Genomic DNA, 26,384 nt, shown 5'->3' on the forward strand with positions numbered 1-26,384 from the left:
CTACTTTCCTGTAGAGTTGCTGTAAGTCAGAATTGACTCGATGGCAAGGGGTTTATTTATTTATTTTGGTTTTATATATATACATAGAGAGAGAGAGAGAGATTTATATCAGAAATGGCTCACACGGTTGTTGAGGCTGGAAAGTCTCAAGTCTGTGGGTCAGGCTGGAGGTTTCCACTGACATAGCTGCAGGGGCTGACAATCCCAAGATCGGCAGGTAAGCTGCTAGCTCAAGTCCCAAGAACCGGAGGTCAGATGATGACAAGCCAGATGCAGGATCCAGAGCGAGCAAGAGCTTTGCCGGAGAAGTCCACATATATTGGCTGCAGGCCACACCCCCAAGGAAACACCCTTTCAAGTGATTGGCTGCTTATAGCAGATCTCATCATGGAGGTGATTACATCATTACATAGCTACCAAACTACATCCTAACTGCCAAACCACTGAGATTCATGGCCCAGCCAAGTTGACACACAGCCTTAACCCTCACACCACTCTTCCCATTAATTATTATTTTGAAATAGTTATTTTTCATAAAAGCATGTTAACATGTAATGAGTTCATAATTGTTATTTTAAAATGAGTACACACACTAGGCAGAATAATGGCCCCCCAAAGACGTCCCAGCAACCATGCATCAGTTTGTTGTACTGAGGTGGTTTGCATGCTGTTTTGATGCTGGAAGCTATGCCACTGATATTTCAAACACTAGCAGGGTCACCCATGGTGGACAGATTTCAGTGGAGCTGCCAGGCTAAGACTAGGAAGAAAGGCCTGGTGATCTACTTCCGCAAATTCACCAAAGAAAACTTTATGGATCGCAACACAGTATTGTCTAATACACTGCTGGAAGATGAGCCCAAGCATACAATCATGAAGGTGGGGAAGGACCGGGCAATGTTTTATTCTGTCATACATGAGGTTGCCATGGGTCAGAGTTGATTCAATGGGTACTAACAACAACAAAGATCCCCATGCCCTAGCCCCTGAAACCTGTGAACGTGTTACCTTGTATGACAAAAGGGACTTTGCAGATATGATTAAGTTAAGGATCTTGAGGGACTATCCTGAATTATCTCTTGTGCCCAGTGTAATCACAAGGGTCCTTGTGAGAGAAAGAAGTAGGCAGGAGATGTGATGGCGGAAGCAGAAGTCAGAGCGATGTGATTGCCAGCTTTGAAGATGGAAGGAGACCATGAGCCAGGGAGTGCAAGCCGTCTCTGCAAGCTGGAAAAGGCAAGGAAAGAGATCTCCCCTAAAAACAAACAAACAAAAAAGACCATTGCCATCAAGTTGATTCTGACTCACAGCAACCCTAGAACCTCCAGAAGGAAAACAGCCCTTCAAACACCGTGATTTTAGCCCAGCGAAAGCCTGTTTGCACTCCTGCCTACGGAACTGTAAGATGATAAATCTGTGGTGATTTGTTATAGCAGCAATAGGAAATTAATAGAATGAGCATTTTCATTGTTTCTCCATTTTAATATCTAATACAGTAAATACCAGTAGATATAATCCATATAATTAAAAGCTCTTTGGAGTCCTCAATAATTTTGAAGAGTATAAAGGGGTTCTGAGACCAAAAAGTTTGAGAACCTCTGCTCTAAATAAATTCTGTATCGTCGCTCCCTCTCTTCCCACTTGAGGTCTATTCTTAACTACCTAGAATGACCTCACACTTGTTAAAATCCTCCCCATTCATTAAGACCCATTGTCTTAATCATCTAGTGTTGCTATAACAGAAATACCACAAGCGGTTGGCTTTAACAAAGAGAAATTTATTCTCTCACAGTCCAGTAACCTAGAAGCCGAATTCAGGGCGCCAGCTCCAGGGGAAGGCTTTCTCTGACTGTCGGCTCTGAAGGAAGGTCCTTGTGATGCATCAGTCTTTCCTTGGTCTGGGAGCGTCTCAGCGCAGGAACCTCGGGTTCAAAGGACGCATTCTGCTCCTGCTGCTGCTTTCTTTGTGGTATGAGTTCCCCAACTGTCTGCTCGCTACCCTTTCCTTTTATCTCTTGAGAGATAAAAGGTTGTGCAGGCCACACCCCAGGGAAACTCCCTTTATATTGGATCAGGGATATGACCTACTAAGGGTGTTACAATCCCACCCTAATCTTTAATATAAAATTACAATCACAAAATGGAGGACAACTACAGAATACTGGGAATCATGGCCTAATCAAGTTGAAACACATATTTTTGGGGGGACATAATTCAATCCATGACACCCATCTTATATTCTACCTCCTCATCCCTGACCGCACCAACCAGAAGCCTTCTCTCCATAACTTTAAATGCTCCTGTGAGTCGTTTATGTGCCTTGCTATATTTATGTTCTGTACTGGGTTTTTTTTTTTTTTTGGTATGCACCTTATTAAACATGAACACCTTGATATTAGGTGTTTGACCCTTATCCATTTCAACCAGTAAATACTGTTGTATATTGTATATGCATGGAATATCTCCAGATAACTCTCTACATAAAGGAGATCTTAGGCAACATGAATGGGAGAATTTTTTTTTTCTTTTCTGTTTCAGTGAACACTAGAAAAGATATACAGTGGAACCTGTGAGAACTGAAACTCAACAGGACAGCCTTGTTTTTCCAGGTCTTACAAGTTTTCCACCTTTGACAGGGTGCAGTCTTACCATTTTTCTATCACTCATTTTAGTGGAAAATATTTGAGTTTTCCTTCTCTGACAGGTTTCCACCGTACACAGGTTCCTGCTTTTGCAGGTTTTACTGTACATACATGACCACTAATTCTCGGGAATAAAATAAGGAACGTAGTGTTGTTCAGGAAGAGCTGAGATGCTGTTCTACCAAGCGACAGTGTTGCTGATAAAAAATATATATGTGTATGTGAATCATGTCCCCTCAAAATATGTGTTGTAAATCTTAACCCCTATACCTGTGGTTGGAAACCCTGGTGGTGTAGTGGTTAAGTGCTACGGCTGCTAACCAAAGCGTTGGCAGTTCTGCCAGGCGCTCCTCGAAAACTCTATGGGGCAGTTCTACTCTGTTCTATAGGATCACTATGAGTCGGAATCGACCCAACGGCACTGGGTTTGTGTTTTTGTTTTATACCTGTGGTTGAAGCCCTGGTGATGCAGTGGTTAAGAGCTCAGCTGCTAACCAAAAGGTCGGCAGTTCGAATCCACCAGCTGCTCCTTGGCCCTATAGGGCAGTTCTGTGCTGTCCTATAGGGTTGCTATGAGTCGGAATGATCTGGTTTGGGTTTGTTTTCATACCTGTGGTTGTAATTCCATTTGGGAGTGGGTTTTCTTTGTTATGTTAATGAGACAGTATTAGTGTAGGATGTGTTTTAGGTTAATCTCTTTTGAGATATAAAAGATTAAACAAGCAAGCGACCAAACAGGGATGAAGGAGGAGAGATGCCATGCCACATGAAGATCGACCAGGAGCAGAAACTCAAAAGAGATAGGGACCTTACTCCAGAGCCAATAGAGAAAGAAAACCTTCCTCTAGAGCTGACACCCTGAATTCAGACTTCTAGCCTGCTAAACTGTGAGAAAATAAGTTTCTGTTTGTTAAAGCCACCCACTTGCAGTATTGTTATAGCAGCACTAGATAAGTAAGACACTATGTAATACCCTCATATTTAGTCATTTGATTATAGCTGGCATTCCATTCATTTGGCCTAACATCTTCCAGTTTAGGAAAGATAATAAGTATTATTTTCTCAAATATATTTAATAAAAACAAAAAGACATTATTGTTTCAAATATGCCCAATTACATGCTGAGCTTCGTCGAGACCCTACTGTATGCGAAGTACTGTTTTCTAGGCCCTTGTTTTACAGTGCTGAAGGACAGAGCCTGTCACGTAATTGTTAGCTGTCTTCTAGTAGCCAGACTCAGGGAGACCCTATGCACAACAGAATGGGACCGTTGTGATCTACAGAGATTTCATTGGCTAATTTCAGAAGTAGGTCACCAGGCGTTTCTTCCTAGTCTGACTTGTCCGGAAGCTCCACCGAAACCTGTTAAGCATTCTAAAACCCCCAAACCAAACCCATTGCCGTTAAGTCTATTCGGACTCATAGCCACCCTATAGGACGGAGTATTAGTGCCCCACAGAGTTTCCAAGGAACGCCTGGTGGATTCCAACTGCGGACGTTTTGGTTAGCAGCTACCACTTAACCACCACGCCACCAGGGTTTCCTTCAGCATCATAGGAACACCTAAGACTTCACTGGCAGATGAGTGGTGGCCGCTAGGCATTTAATAAAGGTTGACTTGACAGCTCCTTTATCTTTTTCCCGCTTCTTTGACTCCGCCCCGTTCGAGCAGTGTTTTTAGACCCAACGCGGCCGCCGTAGTGCGGATGGTAAGATGGCGGCCGCTATCTTTTGTAGTGTCGTGAGAAGTGCATCAGGTATGTAGGAGCAAAGCGTTCCATCTCTTCCTTTCCTAAAGGTGGTATAGACACGGGATGAAGTGAGTGTTTGGCCTAGAGGTTAACAGGAAAAAACGGGTCGTTATTGGAGCCTGATTATTCTCCGGGTGGCGCGAGGCCGGCACGCCGTACCGGGGTTGCCGAGACCCTGGGATCCGCTCGAACCTGGTTATCCTGAGGCTTCCAATTCTAAGGCGCTCCTCGCCATCCCTGCTTACTTAAAAAACAAACCAAAGGCACTGGAGGGGGCGAGAGACGAAAAGTCCCAGCTAACTTATTTAGAAGGCAGAACGCGTCACTCAACAGCCCTTGACCTTGAAAAATTCATTTATCCGATCTTCAGATTCTGCAACTGTAAAATGGGCGTAATACCACTTGCTTGAGAAATAAATGAGCTCGTGCAAATAGAGCGTCTTGCGTAGTGCCTGGCACTCCGTAAGCTTTACGTGTAGGGGATTCACAGAAACGTGTATAGCTGGTAGGGGTTGTGCCTGTTTTGTTCACTGTAACTGCGATCTCCAGCACAGGGCTGGTCCTAAGTATTGCTTGACTGAGAGAACAGGAGTAAAGGCAGCCGAATTAAGTCCTTCACTCTAAGGACTTGTTGCAAAAAGTTAAAAATCATTCAGATGTGATTAATAAATGGCTTTCACACAAAATTAAGTTATAAAATTCTGAGCGGGCGAGAGGCAGACTAAAAATAAGTTCAAGAAGAAAAAAGCAACAGAAATTTTCAACTGTTAGAGAAGAGCTTGTTTATGTTTGAGGTTTTAATTAATATTGTGAAATGTAATACATATAAAGAAAAACTTATGTAGCATACATGGACGGTTTAATAAATAACTCTAAAGCAAACACTTATGTAAGTAATACCAAGGTCAGACATAGAACACTATCAGAATCCCTTTCTCCACCTTTTTGTACCTCACCAATCAAAATTCCCCACTTTCCACAAAGATAAACGCTGTTCTCATTTTTATAATTGTTATCTTGCCATTTTTCTGTAATGGTTTTAGTGTCTACGTATGCATCTCTAAATAATGTGTAGTTTTGCCTCTGTTTGAACTTTGTATGAATGGAATCATAATAGTGTGTACTTTTTAGTGTTTGGGTTCTTTCACTTGGGGAGATTCTTTCATGCTGCTTGTAGCTGTAGTAGAAACCCCCGTGGGTGGTGGTTAAGGGCCACGGCTGCTAACCAAAGGTCGGCAGTTTGAATCCACCTTGGAATCCACCTTGGAAACTCTATATGGGCAGTTGTACTCTGTGTTATAGGGTTGCTATGAGTCAGAATGGGCTCGACTGCAACGGGTTTGGTAGCTGTAGTGCTTTTTCACTGATATCATAGTATTGTTATGTGACTGCCCCTCAATTCTCTATTCTGCTATTGGTGGACATTTGGGTGTTTCCAGTTTGGGGCATGTACAAAGCTGCTTGACCTTGTGTCCTGGTGCATGAGTGCAAGAGTTTCTCTGAGGGATGTGTGTGTATGTGTGTGTGTTTGTAATTACTGGGTCAGAGAATATGTGTCTATTCCTCACCAACACTTGTTATTGTTAGGTGTTTTTGTCAGTCTGGTGAGTGTGTAGCGGTATCTTATGGAGGTTTAAATATGCATTTCCTTGATTAGTAATGAGCCTGAGTACCTTACACACGTGCATTATTTATTTGAATTTATTTTATCAAGTGTCAGTTAAATATTTTGTCTGTGTTTCTATTGGGTTGTTTGTTTTATTGATTTATAGTAGTTCCTTATATATTCTGGATAGGAGTCCTTTGTTATTTATGTGTGTTTCCAATATATTCTCCCACTGGCTTGTCTCTTTATTTTGTGTCTTTTGATGAAAAGAAGTTCTTACTTTCATCTACTTGAATTTATTCTTCTATTTTTAAAATAGATATGTGGAAAACATTTAAAAGAGTGATGTAGCAGTTTAAAATAGCATTTTAAATATACTGGAAATTATATTTTCAACAATTTAAACTATTTAAAATTTTCTATATAAAAATTTGTGAAGGGGGACATAATTTTTCAAAATTCTTTTAGGGAGCCTGGGGTGAAAAAAGCTAGATGAACACTGCTTTCCACCAGGGCTTGGAACCAGTTCTTTCAAGCTCGAAGCCCTGCTGAGAATTCACATTTTTACCAAGTCCCCAGGTGATGCTAATGCTGCTGGTTAGGGACCAATGCTGAGAACCACTAGTAGAGCAGTGGTTCTTAAAATTTATTATACGTAAGAATCACCTGGCGAGCTTGTTAAAATGCAGATTCTGATTCTGTGTATCTGGGGTGCAAATGCAAATTCTCAGCCGGGGTTCGAAGCCCTCCTTTCTGCACTGTCTCACTCACTCTGCTATTGGTGTGGCTCATGTTCCCACTCACTTGATTCATGCCACAAGGGCTATCTATAATCCCCCAAACATGCTACTCTGTCTTTGTGTCTTCCCCTTTACCCTTCTGTGTCTCTCTCTCTCACACACACACACCCCGGTTCCTTGAAAACCCTGGTTTTGTGTCACTTCTTTCAGGAGAAAGCTTCTTCCATACAAGAGTGTGTTTAAAGAAGGCAAAAAAAAAAAAAAAAAAAACAGTTGCCATCGAGTTGACTGCAACTCAATGGTGACCCCGCGTGCATCAGAGTAGAACTATGCTCCATGGGTTTTCAGTAGCCTTTCTTCTGAGGCATCTCTGGGTGGACTCAAGCATCCAGCCTTTCAGTTAGCAGCCAGCGTTGTTTGCGCCACTTAGGGACCTCTAGAGCCGGCCAGTCTGTTATTAAAACGCCCAATCAGGGCAAAGGGCTGAAGGAACAGCTAATTAGCCCTGTGACGTTAAGCCCCCACGTCACTTTCTCATGAACTGCTTGCTATCAGGCCAGGTGCACCCTTCCTGTTGCTTCAGTAACCATTTTTTCTAGCCTTAATGTGTTTGCTCCTGAGTTCACCTTGTTGGTTTTAATCCGTTTTTCTCTTAGTGAGATCATTTAGATTTTTGATAGTCTGCCTTTTAACAAATATGTTAATAAGCCATAGTTCTAGCTTGTTTTTTTAATGCTGATTTTATACTCATTCCTTATGTGACTTCAGGGCCTTCATAAAAATTGGGAACAAAACCAGGATCAGTTAAAGAGCCAGGTAAATCCTGCCTCTATGATGTTAATCAGGTGGGATTAGGGGCAGTTATATTAATGAGGCAGAACTCAATATATGAGATTAGATTTTGTCTAAAGCCAATTTCTTTTGGGAAACCCTGGTGACATAGTGGTTAAGAGCTCAGCTACTAACCAAAAGATGAGTGTTCGAATCCACCAGCTGCTCCTTGGAAACTGTGGGGCAGTTCTGCTGTGTCCTATAGGGTCACTACGATGGGTTTGGGTGTTTTTTTTTTTTTTTTTACTACAGTCCTGCCCACATTTCTATGTTTTGTTCTTTAGAATATAAAGAAAGCTTATCAGATGCTTTCCTAGTCAGGGTACATCCTGTCTAAAATACTCCCTTGATGTTTCAGGCTAGTGACTATCAAAAAATGAAATGAAGTTCTTTTTAAGGTGTGGGTACTAACTCCTAGTGACAATCTTTTTTCTGGGCACTAACCTGTTTATTAATCCAGCCCAACATGATATTTTTTACAGAGGAGCCTGTAGTTTACCCATCTTTATCTTCCACACTCTGTCTCCTCACTTCTTTCAGGGCTTTTGTTTAACTGAGACCTATCAAGAGCAGAAAACCTGTGCACTACATAACCTCTGAAAATTGGGACATTTTCTTGTACATAATCTTCTTTGATTCACTTAATCTTTCAAAGATTACCTCCTGGTTTGTAATCACGTTTGCAAACCTTTTCAGTTCTTGGAGGTGTAGACTATAGTATAGGGTCGCTAGGAGTTGGAACTGGCTCGATGGCAGTGGGTTTTTTTTTTTTTTTAGTTTAGACTTGAATTCCTGCACTGAGTAGTGAATTTGACTTCCAACGGGTAGCCTTAAGGGCTCTCTTATCCGTCTTCTGAATCTTGGATTTTACATAACTAATGTTTATGCTACTGTTTTCAGTTTGAAAATCATTGATGGAGAAAAGCGAAATAAGGGTTTAAGTGCTCTGCCTTCTTCTGCCACCTGTTAGCGTTATACCTCCTTTGCTCAGCCCTCCTCAGCTTCATTATCTGTTAACATTCATTAAAGGTTTCTCTGAGCTGAGCACTCTTCTCTGTATGTTAGAGCTCATTTAATTCTTACCACCTGGCCATGATTAACCTCATTTTACAATTGAGGAAACTGGAGCACAGAGAGGTTAAGTCATTTGCCCGTGGTCACACAGCTAGTAAGTAGTAGAGCTAGAATATGAACCCAGATAGTCTGGCTCAAGCCCCAGCACTTCACCCTCACACACCTCCCGCCCCACCCCTGATTTATTAGGTAAAATCAATGCATGGGTTCTAAGCCCGGGCTGAGGATCAGACTCACTTGTGGTCTTTTTTTTTATTTGAATCAACTGTATCGAGGTATAATTTACACATTGTAAAACTACCCGTTTTACGTATACAATTCGGTGATTTTTAGTAAATTTGGCGAGTTGTACGGCCATCACCACAGTTTAGGTTTTGAACATTTCCACATGTGCGTTCCTGAGTCCCACCATCAGAATGTGCGTGTGCAGTCAGAGCTCTGGGAGGGAGTCTGTTTTCAGCCCTGGGCGATGACCTGGCAGTCACGTGAGGGACAGATAAAGGGGGCCGCATGCAGTCCACATGTCTGGGCCTTCCCTAAGCTGCCTTCTGACTTGCCCCGTTCTCTCCCACTTTCCTGCCTCCCTGGTGGGCCGGCTCTCACTTCATACCCGGGCTTGTTTCAGCTCGCATGTTATTCATCCTGCCTGCAACCTGTTCCTCCTCTCGTGGCCTGTTCATTTTCTAGAGGAGAGCGCTCAAGCAGCTCTTCAGCTACTTCACTCTGTAGGAGTTCTCACCAGAATACAAGCGGGGGGAGGGGTGTTAATGCGACAGGTACTTTGTTCCCTTGTGCTGGACATAGAGCTAGGTCACATCGGACTGGATTGTGCTGATGGTTGCACAGCTCTCTAAATTTACTAAAAATCATGGAATTATACACATAAAACAGGTCATTTTATGGTATGTAAATTACACTTCAATAAAGTTAGTAAGAGGTTTCACAAAAAATAAAAAAAAACCCAAACCCAGTGCCGTCAAGTCAATTCCAACTCATAGACACCCTGTAGAACACAGCAGAACTGTCCCATAGAGTTTCCAAGGAGCACCTGGCAGATTCGAACTGCCAGCCCTTTGGTTAGTAGGCTTAGCACTTAACCACTATGCCACCAGGGTTTCCTAAAGGTTTCACAGGCCTCATTAATTACATGGTGCCCAGGACCCATTCATTACATGTAACACTTGGTTGCTTGATACATGATTTAATTTTAAATATCTGGATGCATATTTTGAAGTATTGTATTAAACGTATATGCTTCTATCTATCTTTACAGGAATCTTACGGCCCCTGGGTATTGTGGCATCTTCAACCTATCAAAACTGTGCCAAGAATGCCTGTCTTATTTCTGCCTTGTCCACCCGGCATTTTAGTCGTATCCAAATACCAGTTGTTACCTTTGCTCCCAGACTTCCTACATCTGCTGGAAACCTGATGTGTGGGCATACCACAACTATCCTTAACAGGTGGGTAGATTTCAGTAAATATGACATTTGGGCAAAAGGTCTAAAATACTCACGCCTGCAGAGACACCTTAGAAGTAGATGGTATTCTTTGCCTACCTGCAGTTTATTACAGACTTTTCTGACTGAGCGGGAGAAGGTGACTGACATCTGTCTACCCACATGCCTGCAGCAGGGTCTGCAGAGGAAGCACCCTTCTGATGTTTGTGTACATGGCTTCCTGGGTGGTGAGCTGTTAGCCAAAGTGGAGGATGACTAAGATGCTTAGCTGACAAGGCTGGGATGTGTGTGGTTTTCAGTCAGTCAGCAAATATTTAGTCAGCACACCTGGGTCCCCAGCACCGTACTTGGCAGAAAGGATACAAATATCAAGAAGTTAAAGTCCTCAAGGACTTCACAGTCTAATGGGCAGATAGATGAGAAATCAGGATTGCAATCCAATAAATTACGTTCTGAGGGATGGAGGGATGTGGATTATGGAAGACTTGCAAATCGGTGATAATTGCAATTCTCATGCCTGGTGTCATGGATTATTTGAAGTAACAATGTATATAAAAGTCAGTTCCATTTCAGTGCCATGCTACCCTCGTTTCTTAGAAGTGGATTTTGTCCCTTAATCAGTCTGACTCCTAAGTTAACTTTTTTAAAATATATTTTAGAGTGGCCCCATTGCTTCCTAATATCCTGAAGCTACCAGTCAGAACTGTAACATACTTCAGTTCAAGAAAAGGAAAGAGAAAGACCGTGAAAGCTGTCGTCTATAGGTTTCTCCGACTTCATTCTGGCCTTTGGCTAAGGAGAAAGGTGAGTCTTCACACATTACTTGATTGAAAGGAGCATAGCAAGAGATCAGAATGAAGGAGAATTCTGTTAGCCTTCTCCTTGGCATATCCTCCCCCATCTTACCAGTGGGTTTTACAGTGCTGTGCTTAAGTACCAGCTTTGCAGGCATCTCTTCCTGTAAGTGAATCCACGTGAAGAAAATGTAAGCATCCACTAAATACCCACATTCATAAAACAAAATAGCCTTCACAATAGCAGAAGTCTTCACTGCAGGACAGGAGTAAGTTCAGCTCTTCTACATGGCTGGCTTATCTAATGATTACCAGGAGCCCTTCAAAGTCCCCTTAAGTGCAGTGACCTGTTTGGAGGCTCCATTTAAGCAGCGGAAAGTTACAACAGCAGCTTAGATAGGGACTTAGTTCATGACCCAGATTTGGGGACTGAACTGCTTTTCAGCCTGTCTTGGATTGGACTCTCCAGGTAGCAGAACAGTAATCCCACATACACTTTTTTTTTTTTTTTTTTAATTTTACAAGTTTTTGCCCTGTAAACCTGTTGCCATCAAGTCAATTCTGACTCATAGCAACCCCATAGGACAGATTAGAGCTGCCCCATAGGGTTTCTAAGGAGCTGCTGGTGGATTCGAACTGCCGACTTTTTGGTTAGTAGCCAAATGCTTAACCACTGCACTACCCGGGCTCCCTTTGCCCTGTAGGTGTGTGTAATTGGGAACCATTTGCGACAGAACTCTCCTACTCTGGCCAGGACCATAGCCTCTAAGGGTAACTCTGAAAAATTACTACTGCTCTGTCCTCTGCCACAGGGTGTGGTGAGCCTGAATGTGGGCTTTCTCATTCATGTACTTATTCATAGAAACAGAGTAACTGATACATAAGAAGGCACTTTTAAGACCAGAGTACTACAAAACCACCTTTGAGCTTTAATAACTGTTCAAATCCTAATTCTCTTTTACTATTTGGAAGTTAATGATTCTTTAAAGGTCAAAATCTATTTCCCTGTAGGGGCAAAAGAAATAATTGGCACAACTTTCTCACTGTTTGAAAGGTTGGAAGTATTATCCCCTATCTTTCAAACAATCCTAAATTTATAGATAAATGGGTCAACTGGAATTCGAAGCTCATTTCCCCATTGAAACAATATTTTGGTAGTTCCCCACACAGTCGACAAAAGTTTATGTAATCCATAGGTAGCTGAGCTAAAGTTAATAGTGCTGAGTCTTGTGGATTTTGGATGACGGGAAATATTTTCTCCCCTTTGTGTCATAATAATTATTTCCAGGTTCTGGGCTGGCCCTAAAGGAAATTACATGGTTGGTTTTCCTTTCCACATCCCCTTTTATTGGGTCCTGGAGCCCTCATATTGCTCTAACGGACCTGATCCAGCTTTCTAGTCTTAATACCTAGCCCCCAGTCAGGGCTCCAGAAAGTATGCCATGTGCAGAATGGTTTCCTTCATCAAAATCTAATTTTAGGAAGAAAACAAAATATCTAGGTGGGTTAATTTACACTAATACATAAAAACCGGAAGTATTTTCTGTGACACAGCTTCACTCTGCTGTCCGTAGTTTTTGTTTTGTCCCCCTTTCCATTTGTGAACCTAGAGATAATCTAAAAAGTTTCAATCATTTTCACAGTGGCCATCAAGTAATCATCAAAGGAGACTGGTGGTGATGGGCAGGACAGCAAATTCAGTGTCTTTAAGGCAGAAATCCATAATTTGCAAACTAGAAACTTATCCCATGAATATGAGGATTTTGGTTTGAGCCTCTGAATTCAAAATTGGAAGCAGTGACTAGCAGATGTCCAACCTCTCGCGTTTTAAAACCAGAACCCTTAAATAAGCTTCTCTTGCTTCTGAGCATCCTTGTACTACAGAAATTGCTGGTCACAATGAGGACACTTAAGGCATGTCAAAAGCCTGAGGTGGCATCTCAGTGAAGAGCTACTTTTGTTCAGTTAGTGCAGTACCGTAAAGAAACCCTGGCTTGAAGAGAGCAAGGGCTCTGATCAGTAGTCTGGTCCCTGGTCTCACCTCCCCTGGTAGCTTACTGCGTGGTTTCAGCCAGTCAGTGGGCTGCCACTAAGGTCTCTTCTAGTTCAAACAGGCTATGACTATAGTTTTTGTATTTAGTCTAATTTTGTTTCATCAGAAATTAATTCTTCAGAATTAATAATGCATGGATGGTATAAATGGTAGTTCTGGGTTAAATATTTGGGTTAACCATTCCCTCAGCACTCCTAATAATAGTTTTATTATAGTCATAATCCTTAGAGAAGTACTTCTCTAAAAATTAGTCCCTAGCGTGTGGAAAGAATAAGTGAAGCAATGTAGTCAAGAACTGTTTCTCAGCCCTTGTATACAGTAGCCCCCCTCATCCACAAGGGTTATGTTCTAAGACCCCAGTGGATACCTGAAACTGTGGATAGTATGGAACCCTATTACATGCTATGTTTTGCTCTATATCTACATGCCTATGATAAAGTTTAATTTATAAATTAGGCCCAGTAAGAAATTAGCAACAATAACTAATAATAAAACAGAACAATTATAACAGTATACTAATGTTATGTGAACTTGGTCTCTCTCTCTCTGTCTTTCATCATGTTATTCATTTAACATTTTCATACTGAAACCATGGAAAGGTAAAACTGCAGATGAGGGGGGTCTGCTGTACCCAGCCCCCTTAAATGAATGTCAGTGTTACCATTCTAGCCAGTACTCCCTTCACCTCCCCACGTTAGGAAAGCACACAGTGCAGTGGTTAAGAACTCTTACTAGCTCTCTGACCTTGTTCTGCTAACCAGTGAGGGTCAGTTTGTTTTTCTAATTCATAAAATGAGAGTAATAGTGTGTTGTTGAAGAGATAAGATAATGCATATAAAGTTAGCTATTAATCTTCACCAGCCACAAAGATTTTATTTAGCTGTACTTTCTGTGGTTTTAATTAAAGCAATCTTTTTTTCCCAAAATATTTACTTATTAATATTTCCAACTACACATTTTCTCCACCCACCCCTCAGTAAGAATCACATCTTTCGAAGAACACGGCAGCCCCAGTGGAAGTCTGTTGTTTGTTCCCGTTGGGCCAACAAGTCATGAGTAGTGATGGTATCTGTTGTTTTCCTACATAATATAATGTTTTAAATGTCTTTTGAATATTATCTAACAGGCTGGCTATAAGAAAAAACTATGGAAAAAGACACCTGCAAGGAAGAGACGCTTGAGGGAATTTGTGTTCTGCAATAAAACCCAGAGTAAACTCTTAGATAAAATGACAACGTCTTTCTGGAAGAGGCGAAACTGGTATGCTAATGATCCTTATCAGATGTACCATGATCGCACAAACCTGAAAGTATAGATCTGAAGCTTTGTGATTTCCCACCTGTCGAATGTGCATCTTTATGTATACGTCTTTTTAAAGATGAATGAGTATAAAATGATGTAAAGTGTACCAACTGATGTATGTAATCATATAGTACCAACAATAAAACTTAATGGATGAAACATTCCTAGATTTGGTGAGGGAAATAGCAGTGTAAAATTGTGTGTTTTTTAAATGTAATAGCTTAACCAGTTGTTCCAGTTAGGCTTATGTGGCTGCGAGGAACCTTAAGTTAGGACAAGTGTAAACAGACTCTAAAGCCAGCACATAGCTGACGCATTATGACATTACTTTAAGGATACATGCCTGGGAGCTCAGGAACCATCTCACCATCCCATCTCCCACCAAGAAATAATCCTCAGACCACATGAAGAGCAGAAACTCCGGGCAATCCTGGATCCGAGCTCCTCCAGTGGCCTCAGCAGCAGGAAGCAGTGGCTCATTAGGCTTGGGCTCTGCTCTGCTGTTATGTGACTCAGCTGTTTTTACATTGTTGGCTCTGTTCCCTCTGCTCGCCAGCCTCCCTGATTCACAGTTCTTGCTTACTCATAGTTTCTGCTCCCTCATAATAACTTTAGCTTGCACCTTTGAGGTTCTTTTCTATATCATGACCCTCAGCTCCTATCTCTAGTCTCTTATTGCCAAGAGAATCTGACTGGACCATCTTATCTTTTTACACCAGGGGTTACTGTCCAGTGTTGGGATTGGCTGTCCTAGGTAGCCCACCCTTGGCCCACTTAGTTGTGCTGATAACTAGTAGTGTGGAACAGAAATAGTTATTTGAGCATTTTCAAATTAGATGAGCGTAGGAGGGCAGCACGCTTGATGTCTAGTGTACTGAGTTCATTGTGTTTGGAACAGTTCACATTTGGTTTATTAGAAAAGAAGTTCTTATAGAGAGAAGAATAAGCGAGATAGCCCCATTGTGCCCATCCATGAATCAGAAGAGACTATTTAAAGTGAAGACAAAATCTTTCTACCCAAGCATTGAAGGATACTGTATTTTTTGAAAATTAGTTTATCCATTTGAGATTTCTTATTTTCATTGGTGAAGATAAACTTTTACCAACATTTTCCAAAGGTGCATTGAAGAAATTAAAGGGGAAAAAAGTAGCCTCAGTCCTTTTAGAAATGATGTAAGAATTAAGCATCGTTTACTTAGGAGGAGGTAAGAGGCACTGAGGAAAATTCAGTTGACTGAGTGATTAAATTCTAGGGCAGTGGTTCTCGGCTATCATAACAGAATCACCTGGGAAGCATTTTCAGACAACAGCACTTTACCTGGTTGAAAACTATTACTAAACAGAAGTGTGCATCAATTACAGTTGTTGATGGTAAGATGAAGTGTCTCTATTAGTAGAATAAGGTAAAAAATAAACTATGTGGAAGTTCTGTGGCATGTTGGATCATGAGGAGATTCCTGAAAGCCAGTGAGTATGCATTAAAAGGAAACTAAGGGATGACAATAGAACATTCTAAAACCAGAAGGCCAAGTGTGTGTCTGTTTATGGGAGCAATTAATAAAGAATAGACATTTGAGAGGAGGTAAAAACCTGAAACATAGAATAACATTGTTTTGATGGGTTTGCGTTTCCTCCTCCTGCTGAGATGGCAGAAGACAGCTGCTTACAAGGTTGCCACTCTTCTCTCACCTGCCAGCTCCTGCCCTCTTACTCTGGTGGTGAGATGGACCTGGTGCCTCAGATGCTGGGAGGAGCACACTTTGCCAGTCTCCATGATTGATCTCTCTAGTGCTAAAGTGGACCACAAGGTCTGCTACAGGGGCCAAGAGTGCCCCGGTTTCTCCTCTAAGCCAGGACAAGAAGGGGAGAGAGGAGGACCAGCAGCCAGTCCCACAGCATCCAGAGGGAAGTTTCATAATACGACTTTTGTGAGTAGCAGGGTTGTCATCAACACTGACTTTATAGTTTGACAACGAAACATCCTGCATTAAACTAAAAGGTCTCCCTAAAGCACAAACAACATATGTAAAAGTATAATTTACTGGATACCTACTGTGTCCCAGCCTAGGGCTGGGCACTTAATCTACGTAACTGCTAGTTCTCATACCAGCCATTGTTCATCCCTAGTTTAGATCTGAGGAAACTGAAGATTATAGTGTTACGTAAATTACCCAGAAGTTCAGCTAGTAAGTCACAGAACCCAGGTCTAACTCCTTGGAATCCTGTGTCTGTCCCTCTGTCTTCTAACAAATGAAAATTCATGTGTAAATCAGCCGGTGACTGTAACCTAGCACCATAAATACTAGGTGTTTCCACATGGCATGGTAGTGACACAGCATTTACATTTGCTTATTTTGCTTTCCTGTGACCTGTCAGCTCTTAACCTGTTAATCCCAGTTCTGCTGACATTGGACCTGGTTCAGGAAATGAATGAGTGAATGGATTTTTCAGTCTTTCCTTTTCAGTCCTTTTCAGTCCTCTGAATCTAACCTTTACTGCTGCTGTTGCTTTATTTTAAAGTTCTTTCAAACATGTAGAATATAGGACTATAAAGGCCAAGGAGATGGACCCGTGTTCAGCTTTGAGGTTTCAGATTTGGAATTCCCAAGTCTCTGTGACCACAAACAAAGCTTTGTTGTACTGCTCGATTTTGAAAGGTGAGGGCTGCAGTAGTGATGCAGTACCTTGACCCACAGGGCACCTCCACACAGACCGCCCTGACCCGCAGGGTGTCTCCACGTAGACCGCCCTCACCCACAGGGTCCCTCTCACCCACAGGGTCCCTCCACGTAGACCGCCCTCACCTGCAGGGCGCCTACACACAGACTGCCCTGACCTGCAGGGTGCCTCCACCTGGGCCTCCCTCAACTCCAGGGTCCCTCCACGTAGACCGCCCTCACTTGCAGGGTCCCTCCACGTAGACCGCCCTCACCTGCAGGGTCCCTCCACGTAGACCGCCCTCACCTGCAGGGTGCCTACACACAGACTGCCCTGACCTGCAGGGTGCCTCCACGTGGGCCTCCCTCAACTCCAGGGTGCCTCCACGTAGATCGCCCTCACCCACAGGGTCCCTCTCACCCACAGGGTCCCTCCACGTAGACCGCCCTCACCTGCAGGGCACCTACACACAGACTGCCCTGACCTGCAGGGTGCCTCCACGTGGGCCAGCCTCACCCTCAGGGGGCCTCCATGTGGACCACCCTGTTCTGGCCTGCACTGGAACCCCCTCCTTTTGCAATGAGGCAACAGGTTCAGAGGAGGAAAGCAATGAACTGACGGTGCATCTGCAGAATTAAAACCCTGCCTTTTTCACAGCTGCCCAGTTTCCATGGTGATCTTTTAAAAATGTAAAACAGTGATACTGCCGGGTTTATATTTGTGTGATCACCTGGTTTTCAAAACACTTGTAGAATTTAATCTTTTTCCCTTCCCACAGTCCCGTGCAGTAGGGGTGGGGCCCAGTCAGAAGGCCAGTTAGTGAGTGAGCACCTTGCTGCCTTCCACACAAATTTCGTTTCGGTGTTTTCTCTTTCCTCATAAGCCCAACATTACAAAGGTGTTTTTTTAAAAGAAAAAATGTTAAGACTTTATTTATTCAAGATGAATTATCAGGCATTATGACAAAACAGCAGAACTCCAACCTTTGGAATACTGTCCTTTACATCCCTCTGATGCACAGCCCCGGGTACTCTTTTATTACAGATCGTTCTGTAGGGACCACACGAAATGAACTGGGGAAATGTGCATGGTCACGATCCAGAAGATCAGCTCTGTGTGCACTGTCAGAGGCGGAAGCACATCCTTTGCCATTTCACAAACTGCAAGGCGAAGAACTAGGAAGGAGCTCCATGATGGTCGTGGCTCACGAGCACTCATCACAAACACAGGGACAGTTTACTAGGAGAACACGCACTTCACAGGCCAGCCAAGCGAGCAAGCTATTCACACAAAGCTAGGAGGGATGGTGACTAAACTTTCCAGTTTATAGGTACAGGACCACACCTCACCTCCTCCGAAACCAGATAGATGATCGGTGGCGGTTAACTAAAAGTTAACACATGAAAATTGCAGACCTTGGAGCCAGCATCTTGTAAACAGCCTGTGTCTATAAATCTGCAAATGAGAAACACTGTTACATCCTCTAGGCAGAACACCACAGCACTACCAGACACATGTGGGCATTCACAGTTTATGGCAGTCCATACACAAACATACAGCTCATTGGATAAGTAAACACGTTTTGCTAGAAATACGACAGCCGCTCTCAGTTATACAGTGAGTGTCTTTAAGAGAGAAACCAACTCCCTAATCAACACTGGAAAGAACAGTTACATTTACATTAAGACAGCAGTTTAGATACCTTTAATTTTTTTAAATTCTTGAATGAGAAGTAATAAATACAGCATGTCTGAGAGTGGAGTGCTTCAAACTTTTTTTGGCATAATTGAGTGCAAACTTGACAGCCTGTACTTGTTAAAACTTTCCGTAGTAATATGGTGAAAATATAGCTTGTTCACAATAGAATTTTAATCTCTGCTGCTAGAGGCATTTATTATATTGGCAAAAAAAAAAAAAAAAAAGAAGTTGCTAAAAAGCTGCCTAACCTTTTTCTGCATTTGTTCCTGATGATTCTGGGTACTCTCAACTAACAGGCAAATACATTCTGAAGAATATGTTTTCTTCCGTCTGAAGCCATTCTCTGCCTTTTCGTACCAGGTTTAGTTGGTGGTGGTGTCAGCACACACACTGAACAGACAGCCTCTATTTGCCCTCTCAACCTCAAACCTGCTTTCAGATTTATTTTCCCAAATCCTTTAGTAAATTACATAACCACCTTCAGAGGAACTGTGGGAAGAAGTGATTTAAATATGCATATCTGGCAACAGTCAACCTCAAGGAAAACCCTTTCTGAGGTGGCTAAGATCCAGCTAATGTGTCATTAACAAAGGCTGCTGATGGACCTTCACACAGCTCAGCAATGAAACAGCCTTTAATGGGCCCGTTGATGGTAGCTGGCAGTAAGTTCTGTGTGGTGGTACATAACATTAATTCTCTAGTCTTCAGGGCGTATCTATGGACAAACGCAATCCAAATATTGTGAGTAACTCGGTTGTGACCACTGCATGCATTACACTTAAGGAAAACACAACTCTAAACACAGATATATTAGTCCTACATCTATGCTCAGCTCCCAGAGGGAAGAGCAGCTACCTCAGAGCAAAATGCCATGAAACCGTATTCTCCTTTACAGATAAAGTTCTCAGTCTAAGTAGGAAGTCCCCTCAGATAACGCTTTCTTCCTTTATTAGGGGCTCCAGGTTTGTATGACATGTCCGTTAAGACCTAGAGCACCCATGAGCATAGACTTCTCTCTCCTTCCCCTCCTGTCTGAGTCAGGAGGGGGACAGAAGAGCGAGAGCCACAGCTGCCCATGGATCTGAGGAGCAAGTCTTACCCATAGTGATCTCAACCTCTAAAACCTAGAAGCCACCATTTTTAACGTTACACATATGTCCCGGCATATCTGAAACAAAGAGGACTTCTAGTTCTTTCGCTCCCTGTTCTCGTCTAAAGCAGGGTATTCAGACTGTAGGCCCTTTTAGGTGGGGGAATTAGTAGCAGCACGGGTGACTACAAAGGAGAAAATCATTTGCCAGCCACTTTGGAAACACTCAGAATCGTGTCTCACAACAGCTCTGTGAGTCCACATTCCAGGGGCGAGTCAGCCGCTGAAGGCGATGTTACATCCCCTGAAAGGTTTCAGAAGCTCCTGAATCCAAGGGGGAGGCTTGCTTCTAGTGACTCCTGTCTTAGCCCAGACTGTGCCTTTGACATCTCGTCACACTCACCTGTCATTAAAGTCTCATCTAACCTCTAGCATATTGACCAGACAACCGTGTAAAGGAGATGGGCCAGCTGCCTGCAGGAAAAGTACATTGACTGGAGTTGCATTTGGAAGCTTTGTCAACAATCTGAGACAGTCTCGGGAATCAAAACAATTATTTACATTTCTGTTTTTGCTGTTTCCTTACATATCAGAACCTCTGGCAGCCCTTGTAAGTCCATTACATGAAGCTGAAAGCCATAATATGTACATCATAGTCCAAAGTATTAGTACGAAGAACAACAACAAAAAAGTTAAAAAAAAATTGTTTGCATGTACAGGACTAAAAACTAAGTATGCAACAGATAAATTACAAATGTACATCTCAGCAGTGTGAGGCGGCGCTGACGTTTCTGAAACACCGTTGTCCATAACGACGATTCAGGTGTGGAAAACCACTAACCTCAGAGGACGTACAGGTCGCCCCCACGCACTGCCTCTACCTTTGTACTCTCCCCGGAAAAGTAAAGAAAAGGAAAAAGGCTAAAAGTGGGAGAGGGGAGAGAGAAAAGGCCGTGTCTGTGAGTCTGCACACTCAAAGCACACCGAGCTTGTGGATTTCTGTTATTAGTGAGTAGCTCTTTAAGGCAGAGAAGAAACATTCTGTGGATCCCGGTGCTGTTGGCTCATCTCACTCACGTGGTTTCAGTGCCAAGGATGAGGTACTTTTCTTCCTGAAGCGAGATCGAAGGGCTCTAGGCGGTGCCTGGTAGAGAAAACAGAAAGAAAGGCATCCCTCAGTTTGGCATAAATGTGGACTCTTGGGGGCGGGGGCCACTCTTGAGTCTTCACAACAGGAGTCAGTCACAGCCTGAACACCAATGTGAAGCTAACCGAGAAGCCAGCACCTCCCTCTCAGTGCTTCACCCTCGCCAAAGTCTCTAGATCCCCTAGGCAAATGACTTTCTAGTTTCTGCCTTGGGAGCAAAACAACCGAAACAAGTGACTCAGCAGAGAGAAATGCCTCCCCGTCTCTCCCCTTCTCTTTGTTTTTTCCTTTGGGAAGCAGCCTCATGTTTCTTGGCGCATGCTGAAAATTGCCATCACCGGATTTCCAGTCCCCTTTCTGGACGGAAACCCATTAATGCACAGCAGACCACACAAAAACAAAGGCAAGCACCACCTCTGATTGTTAAGGATCCCGCATCATCTCCCCCACAAATAACTCAAGGGATCCCTCCTTCATGGGATACACAAATCACAGGGGGAGTTACTATTACAGTGGAATAAAAGAAAAATTCTCTCTTAGCTTAGCACTCAAGGGGCTTCACACAGCTGGTCTGCCTTCAAGCCCTATCTCTGTCCTCTTCTTTCTGGACTGAACTTTCTCTTCTGCAGTGTGTCTCTTCATGCCTCTATTCTTTCTGCCTGGAAGTCCCTCTCTGTCTTGCATGTTTCTAGTCCCCTTTGCTGCTATTGTTAGTTGCCCTTGAGTTGATACCAACTCCTGGCGACCCTGTGTGTGCAGAGTAGAACTGCTCCACAGGGTTTTCACGGCTCTGATCTTTCGGAAGCAGAACTCCAGTCCTGTCTCCCGAGGTGCCTGTGGGTGGGTTTGAACCCAAGACATCCAGATCTTCAGGGCAAAGCCCTTGTGCAAACACATGCTCCAGCCCGAAGCCCCAGACACCGTGTACCTCCAGGGGCAAATCCGTCTTTCGAGGTGCCTTATACTTGTACATGAAATCCAGCAGGTCTTCCTCTTCCTCGTCAGAAAACGCCAGTGGGTTTTGGAGCCGGTGGGGCTCCCATGCCTTCATACCACCCTCATTCACATCTCCCTCAACCACTTAATGTCCATTTACAATCTACACAGAGAGAGTAGAGCAAGGAGGGATCAGTGGGGAAAGAAGGCAGGGCAGGCAAGGATGAGGTTAGTTACACCGCACACAACAGGCCTGTTAGGACAGCCCATGCAGGTCTGAGAGGAAGCGGCAGTTCTCTGTGGGAGACCTGTATGGTGATGGAGAGAGTGCAGCCCGGAGACTCACCGGGAGTGGTCCACATGGAACAGCTGGCTGCAGGGTCTACGGATGAGCTATGAACAGGGGTGGGGAGAGGAAAGAAGCTGCCTTCGCTGAGACACGTTAGCTCTGCAGCTCGGAACCTTTACACCACACCGGGAGAACGCTCGGGGAGACAGTCTGCTCTAGAAGGGGCAGGGGCAGGGGCGGTGATTTCACGGGGGGGAGCACAGTCGTATTCTACATGCAAGCCGTGTTGACAGCAGATCACACCTGCACATGCAGCTGAAGGCATTCCTCTAGAGGCAGGATGTAAAACACCAGGAAGCCTGAAGAGACAACCTTGTGCGGATGTTTAATTTCAAAGGCCAAGTTCTAGAGACACAGAAGAGCCTCATGGGAGGGGGATCTGGTAGTAGCCTTCAAAAAAATGACAGCAAGATTCTCGTTGTAGTCCCCCTTGAGCAGATCCACAGGAAAAGCTCCAGAATTATTTCAGCTCACTGAATGCACGGTGTTTGGAAAACGCTAAATGCTTATACATATTCCATGTCATCTGGCCAGGTGGTCCTGTCTTAGTCAAGAACTGAAATATTTTCCGCTCATACCTGGCTTATCTGATATCCACATATATTATGCTTCATATACAGTAAAACCTGTGAAAGCTGCAACCCGTGTAAGGTGGGAACCTGTCAGAGAAGGAAAACACAAATATTTTCCACTAAAACAAGCGACAGAAAAGTGGTAAGACTGCACTCTGTCAAAGGCGGAAAACTTGGGAGACTTGGAAAAATGAGACAGTCCCATTGAATTCCAGCTCTCACAGGTGTCAGTGTATTATTTTTTTTGCCCAGAATCACAGAATGCAGAGCTAGGGGGCCCTCAGATCATCTGGTCTAGCCACTGAGTTCTACAGACACCAGCGCTCTTTCTGGGGCACCCTGATACTGCTCCTAAAAGCACGTCCAGCCACCAGGTGCATGCTCTCCATCAGCAGAGGGCTCACTGGACTGCAACAGCACCAGGAGCGGGATAAGTAAAACTGACAGCTGAACCCTAATCTCAGACAGCTCTACCAGTTACTGCTGCTGGACTGCCGATCAACAGACAGCAGGGGGCAGCACAAGAGCACACTTGCCTTAACCAAGAGTTTAAAAATTGTATCGTGGGTAGGTTCAGTGCTAGAATTCTCCCTCCATGCAGGAGACCCAGGTTCGATTCCTGGCCAATGCACCTCATGCATAGCCACCTCCTGTCAGTGGAGGCTCACATGTTGCTATGATGCTCAGCAGGTTTCGGTGGAACTTCCTGACAAAGAGACAAGGAAGAAAGGCCGGGTGATCAGCGTCCAAAAATCACCCAGTGAAAATCCTATGGATCACAACAGTTTGATCTGCAACTGATCACGGGGATGGCACAGAACAGGCAGCGTTTTGTTTCGTTGTGCATGGGGTTGCCATGAGTCGGGGGCTGACTCCACGGCAGCTAACAGGACCACCATTGTGGGCTAGGGAGTTATCTGCTTAGACTGTGCCCTAGTAGGGGCAAATCTGAGATTATTAACCTTCCTTTGAGGTTTTGTTACTGTGTCTCCCTGCTGCCCCCAGCCTGTTTACTCCACGTTTATGCTGTCCTCTGGTCCCTTCCTCTGCCCAAATCAGCAGTACCCTTAGGATCCTGTTGGACATGAAGACTGGCAACCCAGGGAGCCCTCCTTGAATGCTCTGGCCCTCCCTGGCCTCCCCCTTTGTGACCTCATCAACACATGGAGTCTGTACCACTCGGCTTGTGCCACATGCCCTGGTTCTCATGTCCATCACTGGCTCAGCCCCACAGAGAGCATCCTGAGGGTGGAGGACCATGGCTGATCCTCCCTCAGTCCCCCTGAACACCTGACCCGGGGCTGGCCACACAGTGGCCACTCCATCAACTAAGTGGAAGACTGATGTCATCTCAGAGAGTGCAGCTCTCATCCTAAGTCCTTCCGGACACAGATACCTCCTCCCTGACAGGAAAAGGAGATAGGACTGTCCAGGACCAAAACCTTCAGACCCAGGTGGAAACTGCAGAAGCAGCCTTGCCACCTTGCCCCCTCCCAAATCAGCATGTCGCCCCTTCCTAGAGGCTCCTCATTCTGGGCCTGCGGTTTGAGACCTGGCGTGAGAGCCTGAGAGTCTGAGCCTCTGCACACGCAGTTCCCCCTAAACTCGGGTCCAGGCTTTCCCTGTGCTGAGAGCTCTGGGGTTCCAGAGGCAGCCCAAGGTTGACTGAGACCCTCTGGTATCTAACAGCCCAGCCCACTCTGCAGTCTGGATTCACCAAGACCGAGCAAAGAACTCAAACATCAGTAAATAAATGACCTCAGGGTCAAAAACAAAATGGCTGTGTGCCTGCTCTGCTCTGCATTCCTGCACATGGGCTAAAGAACAGGAAAGCAGTGACCCTCTGACCCAGTGGGAGCCACAGGTCCAGGGGAACCGAGACACCCAGGCAGTGACAGAAAACCAGTGTTCAGCTCAGCAGAGGCTAGGGGCAAAGGAGGCTGTGTGGGTGGCTCAGAGGGCCAGAAGTAGCTTCAGATTGAAGCTACAGAGAGAATCTACTAGGAACAGACAAACTCTACTGGCCACTGTGTTCACTGAAGATTTTTGTCAAGAATGTCATCTGCCATATTCCATCTTACTCTCAGCACCCATGAAAATAAATATTCTGGACCAGCCAAGTCTCTGAGCTTTTTGTTGTGGACACTGACTCTCAACTATGTTTCCCTTTTTGCACTGGCTGCAAGGAAGACCAGGATCTTTGACAGTCTACTGCTTTATGGCATGCATTTTAAATGTTCTTCTCTCCCCTGACTCAGCCTTCCTGCCTATCACCTTGCTCCCAAGCTTCATTATTCTTCATTTGTTTTGATATATATATTTCCGCAAATAGACTTAAGTCCTTTTTGGAACAGGGAGGGGTATAAATGGAATATAACCCATGGAACACTGTCCTTCACTGAGAAGGGCACCAGGATGAGGCTGAGGATGAGTGGGTAGGCAGAGAATTCAGCAGTGTGCCTCCTCAGGCACTTGTCCCTACAGATCTAAACAACTTGTGACCCAGTAAATCTTTACTCCTGGCAACAGCCTGAGTGTTGCTTCCCACAGTCAGTACTCTGGTCGCCCCTGGAGACAAGCTGTATGAGGGTTTCCCCTGCGAGGTCATGGCCCAATAACCACCTCCAAGTATCAGGTGATGGCAGCCAAGCCTTGAGCCTAGGTGCCGCTAGGAAAGGGAAGGAGCCCTCCCTGTCTTCCACAGCAAGGGAACGAGTGTGTGGTTTTGGCCGACATTTCTGTTAGCAGACATGCCAGCAGGACCACAGCGGGCTGGAGGCAGGCCCCACCTCTTCTCTGAGGGGAGCGCTGGGAGGGCTGCAAGCCCTTTAAAGGCCAGGGCAGAGTGTCTGCCGAGCCCCAGGTCTCCCTGGCCCCCACCCTTGCCCTCGTGGTGGCAGCAGCACACATCTGGGTTAGCAAACACATCCTACACAGCACACGTTAGCAGGAGACTTTAATGGAAGTCAGCAAACATGTCTGAGAAGAGTATGTCCCTCTGGAAAACTTACGTCCACGTCCCCGACGGCCACCGAGGAGAAAGAAAAGAACACTCTATTAGGGAAGGGGCTTGGGAATGGATCTCTCTCTCTCTCTCTCTCTCTCTCTCTCTCACACACACACACACACACACTTCCGATGCTTTAAACCTCAGACAGCTCCTTGTGTTGAAGCCAGAGGTAGGACACTGCCCTAGGGGCTACACTCAAGTAAAACGCAATTCTTTTTTCTTTTAATGAAGGAGGGTAAAAAGGGGTGTCTTTTTGCTCTTTAAAATGATACACTCACTTAAAAAAAGAAAAAAAAGGCTAAGAACAACTTCCTATGAATAATTCCAAGCAGTAATACAAGTTCAGTTCTATTTTACATCATGGTACCCAACCCAGTGCCGTCGAGTCGATTCCGACTCATCATCACGGTAGGTAGACAGAAAAGATGGAAAGGGGGACGGAAGATAATAACAGAAAGAGAGAGAGACAGGCACGGGGGAAACAACAGAGCGCTGATTGGCCGAGGTGTGGGCGCTAAGCTGAGGTGGGGAGAGAATGTTCTCCTGGGATGTGGGATGGACAGCGTGGGCTCCCTGGGGCCTCCAGGTTCTCTTGCCATGGCTGTCACTGCCCTAAAAAAAAAACTACGAGGTGTTTATCAGCCTGCACAATACCTGCCTTTCATTTCCCC

At 44.4% G+C, this 26,384-nt stretch overlaps 2 protein-coding genes across 2 annotated transcripts in view; one reads left to right on the plus strand and one right to left on the minus strand.

Moving 5' to 3' along the window:
• The first annotated feature begins 4,296 nt into the window (after positions 1-4,296).
• Positions 4,297-18,297, plus strand: MRPL35 (mitochondrial ribosomal protein L35). The gene is made up of 4 exons (XM_003420423.4): positions 4,297-4,399; positions 9,918-10,107; positions 10,764-10,908; positions 14,078-18,297. Exons 1-4 carry the CDS (start codon positions 4,357-4,359, stop codon positions 14,264-14,266), a joined length of 567 nt encoding a protein of 188 aa, XP_003420471.1. The 5' UTR covers positions 4,297-4,356; the 3' UTR covers positions 14,267-18,297.
• Positions 18,298-18,368: 71 nt separating this feature from the next.
• REEP1 (receptor accessory protein 1) overlaps positions 18,369-26,384 on the minus strand; it is a 125,535-nt gene continuing 117,519 nt past the window's right edge. Inside the window, exon 8 of the mRNA XM_064268812.1 lies at positions 18,369-21,926. Coding sequence (XP_064124882.1) covers positions 21,535-21,926 — 392 coding nt within the window. The 3' untranslated portion in view covers positions 18,369-21,534. The remainder of the gene's footprint in view (positions 21,927-26,384) is intronic.

The sequence above is a fragment of the Loxodonta africana genome, chromosome 15 (assembly GCF_030014295.1).
Source record: "Loxodonta africana isolate mLoxAfr1 chromosome 15, mLoxAfr1.hap2, whole genome shotgun sequence".
Taxonomy (NCBI): Eukaryota; Metazoa; Chordata; class Mammalia; order Proboscidea; family Elephantidae; genus Loxodonta; species Loxodonta africana.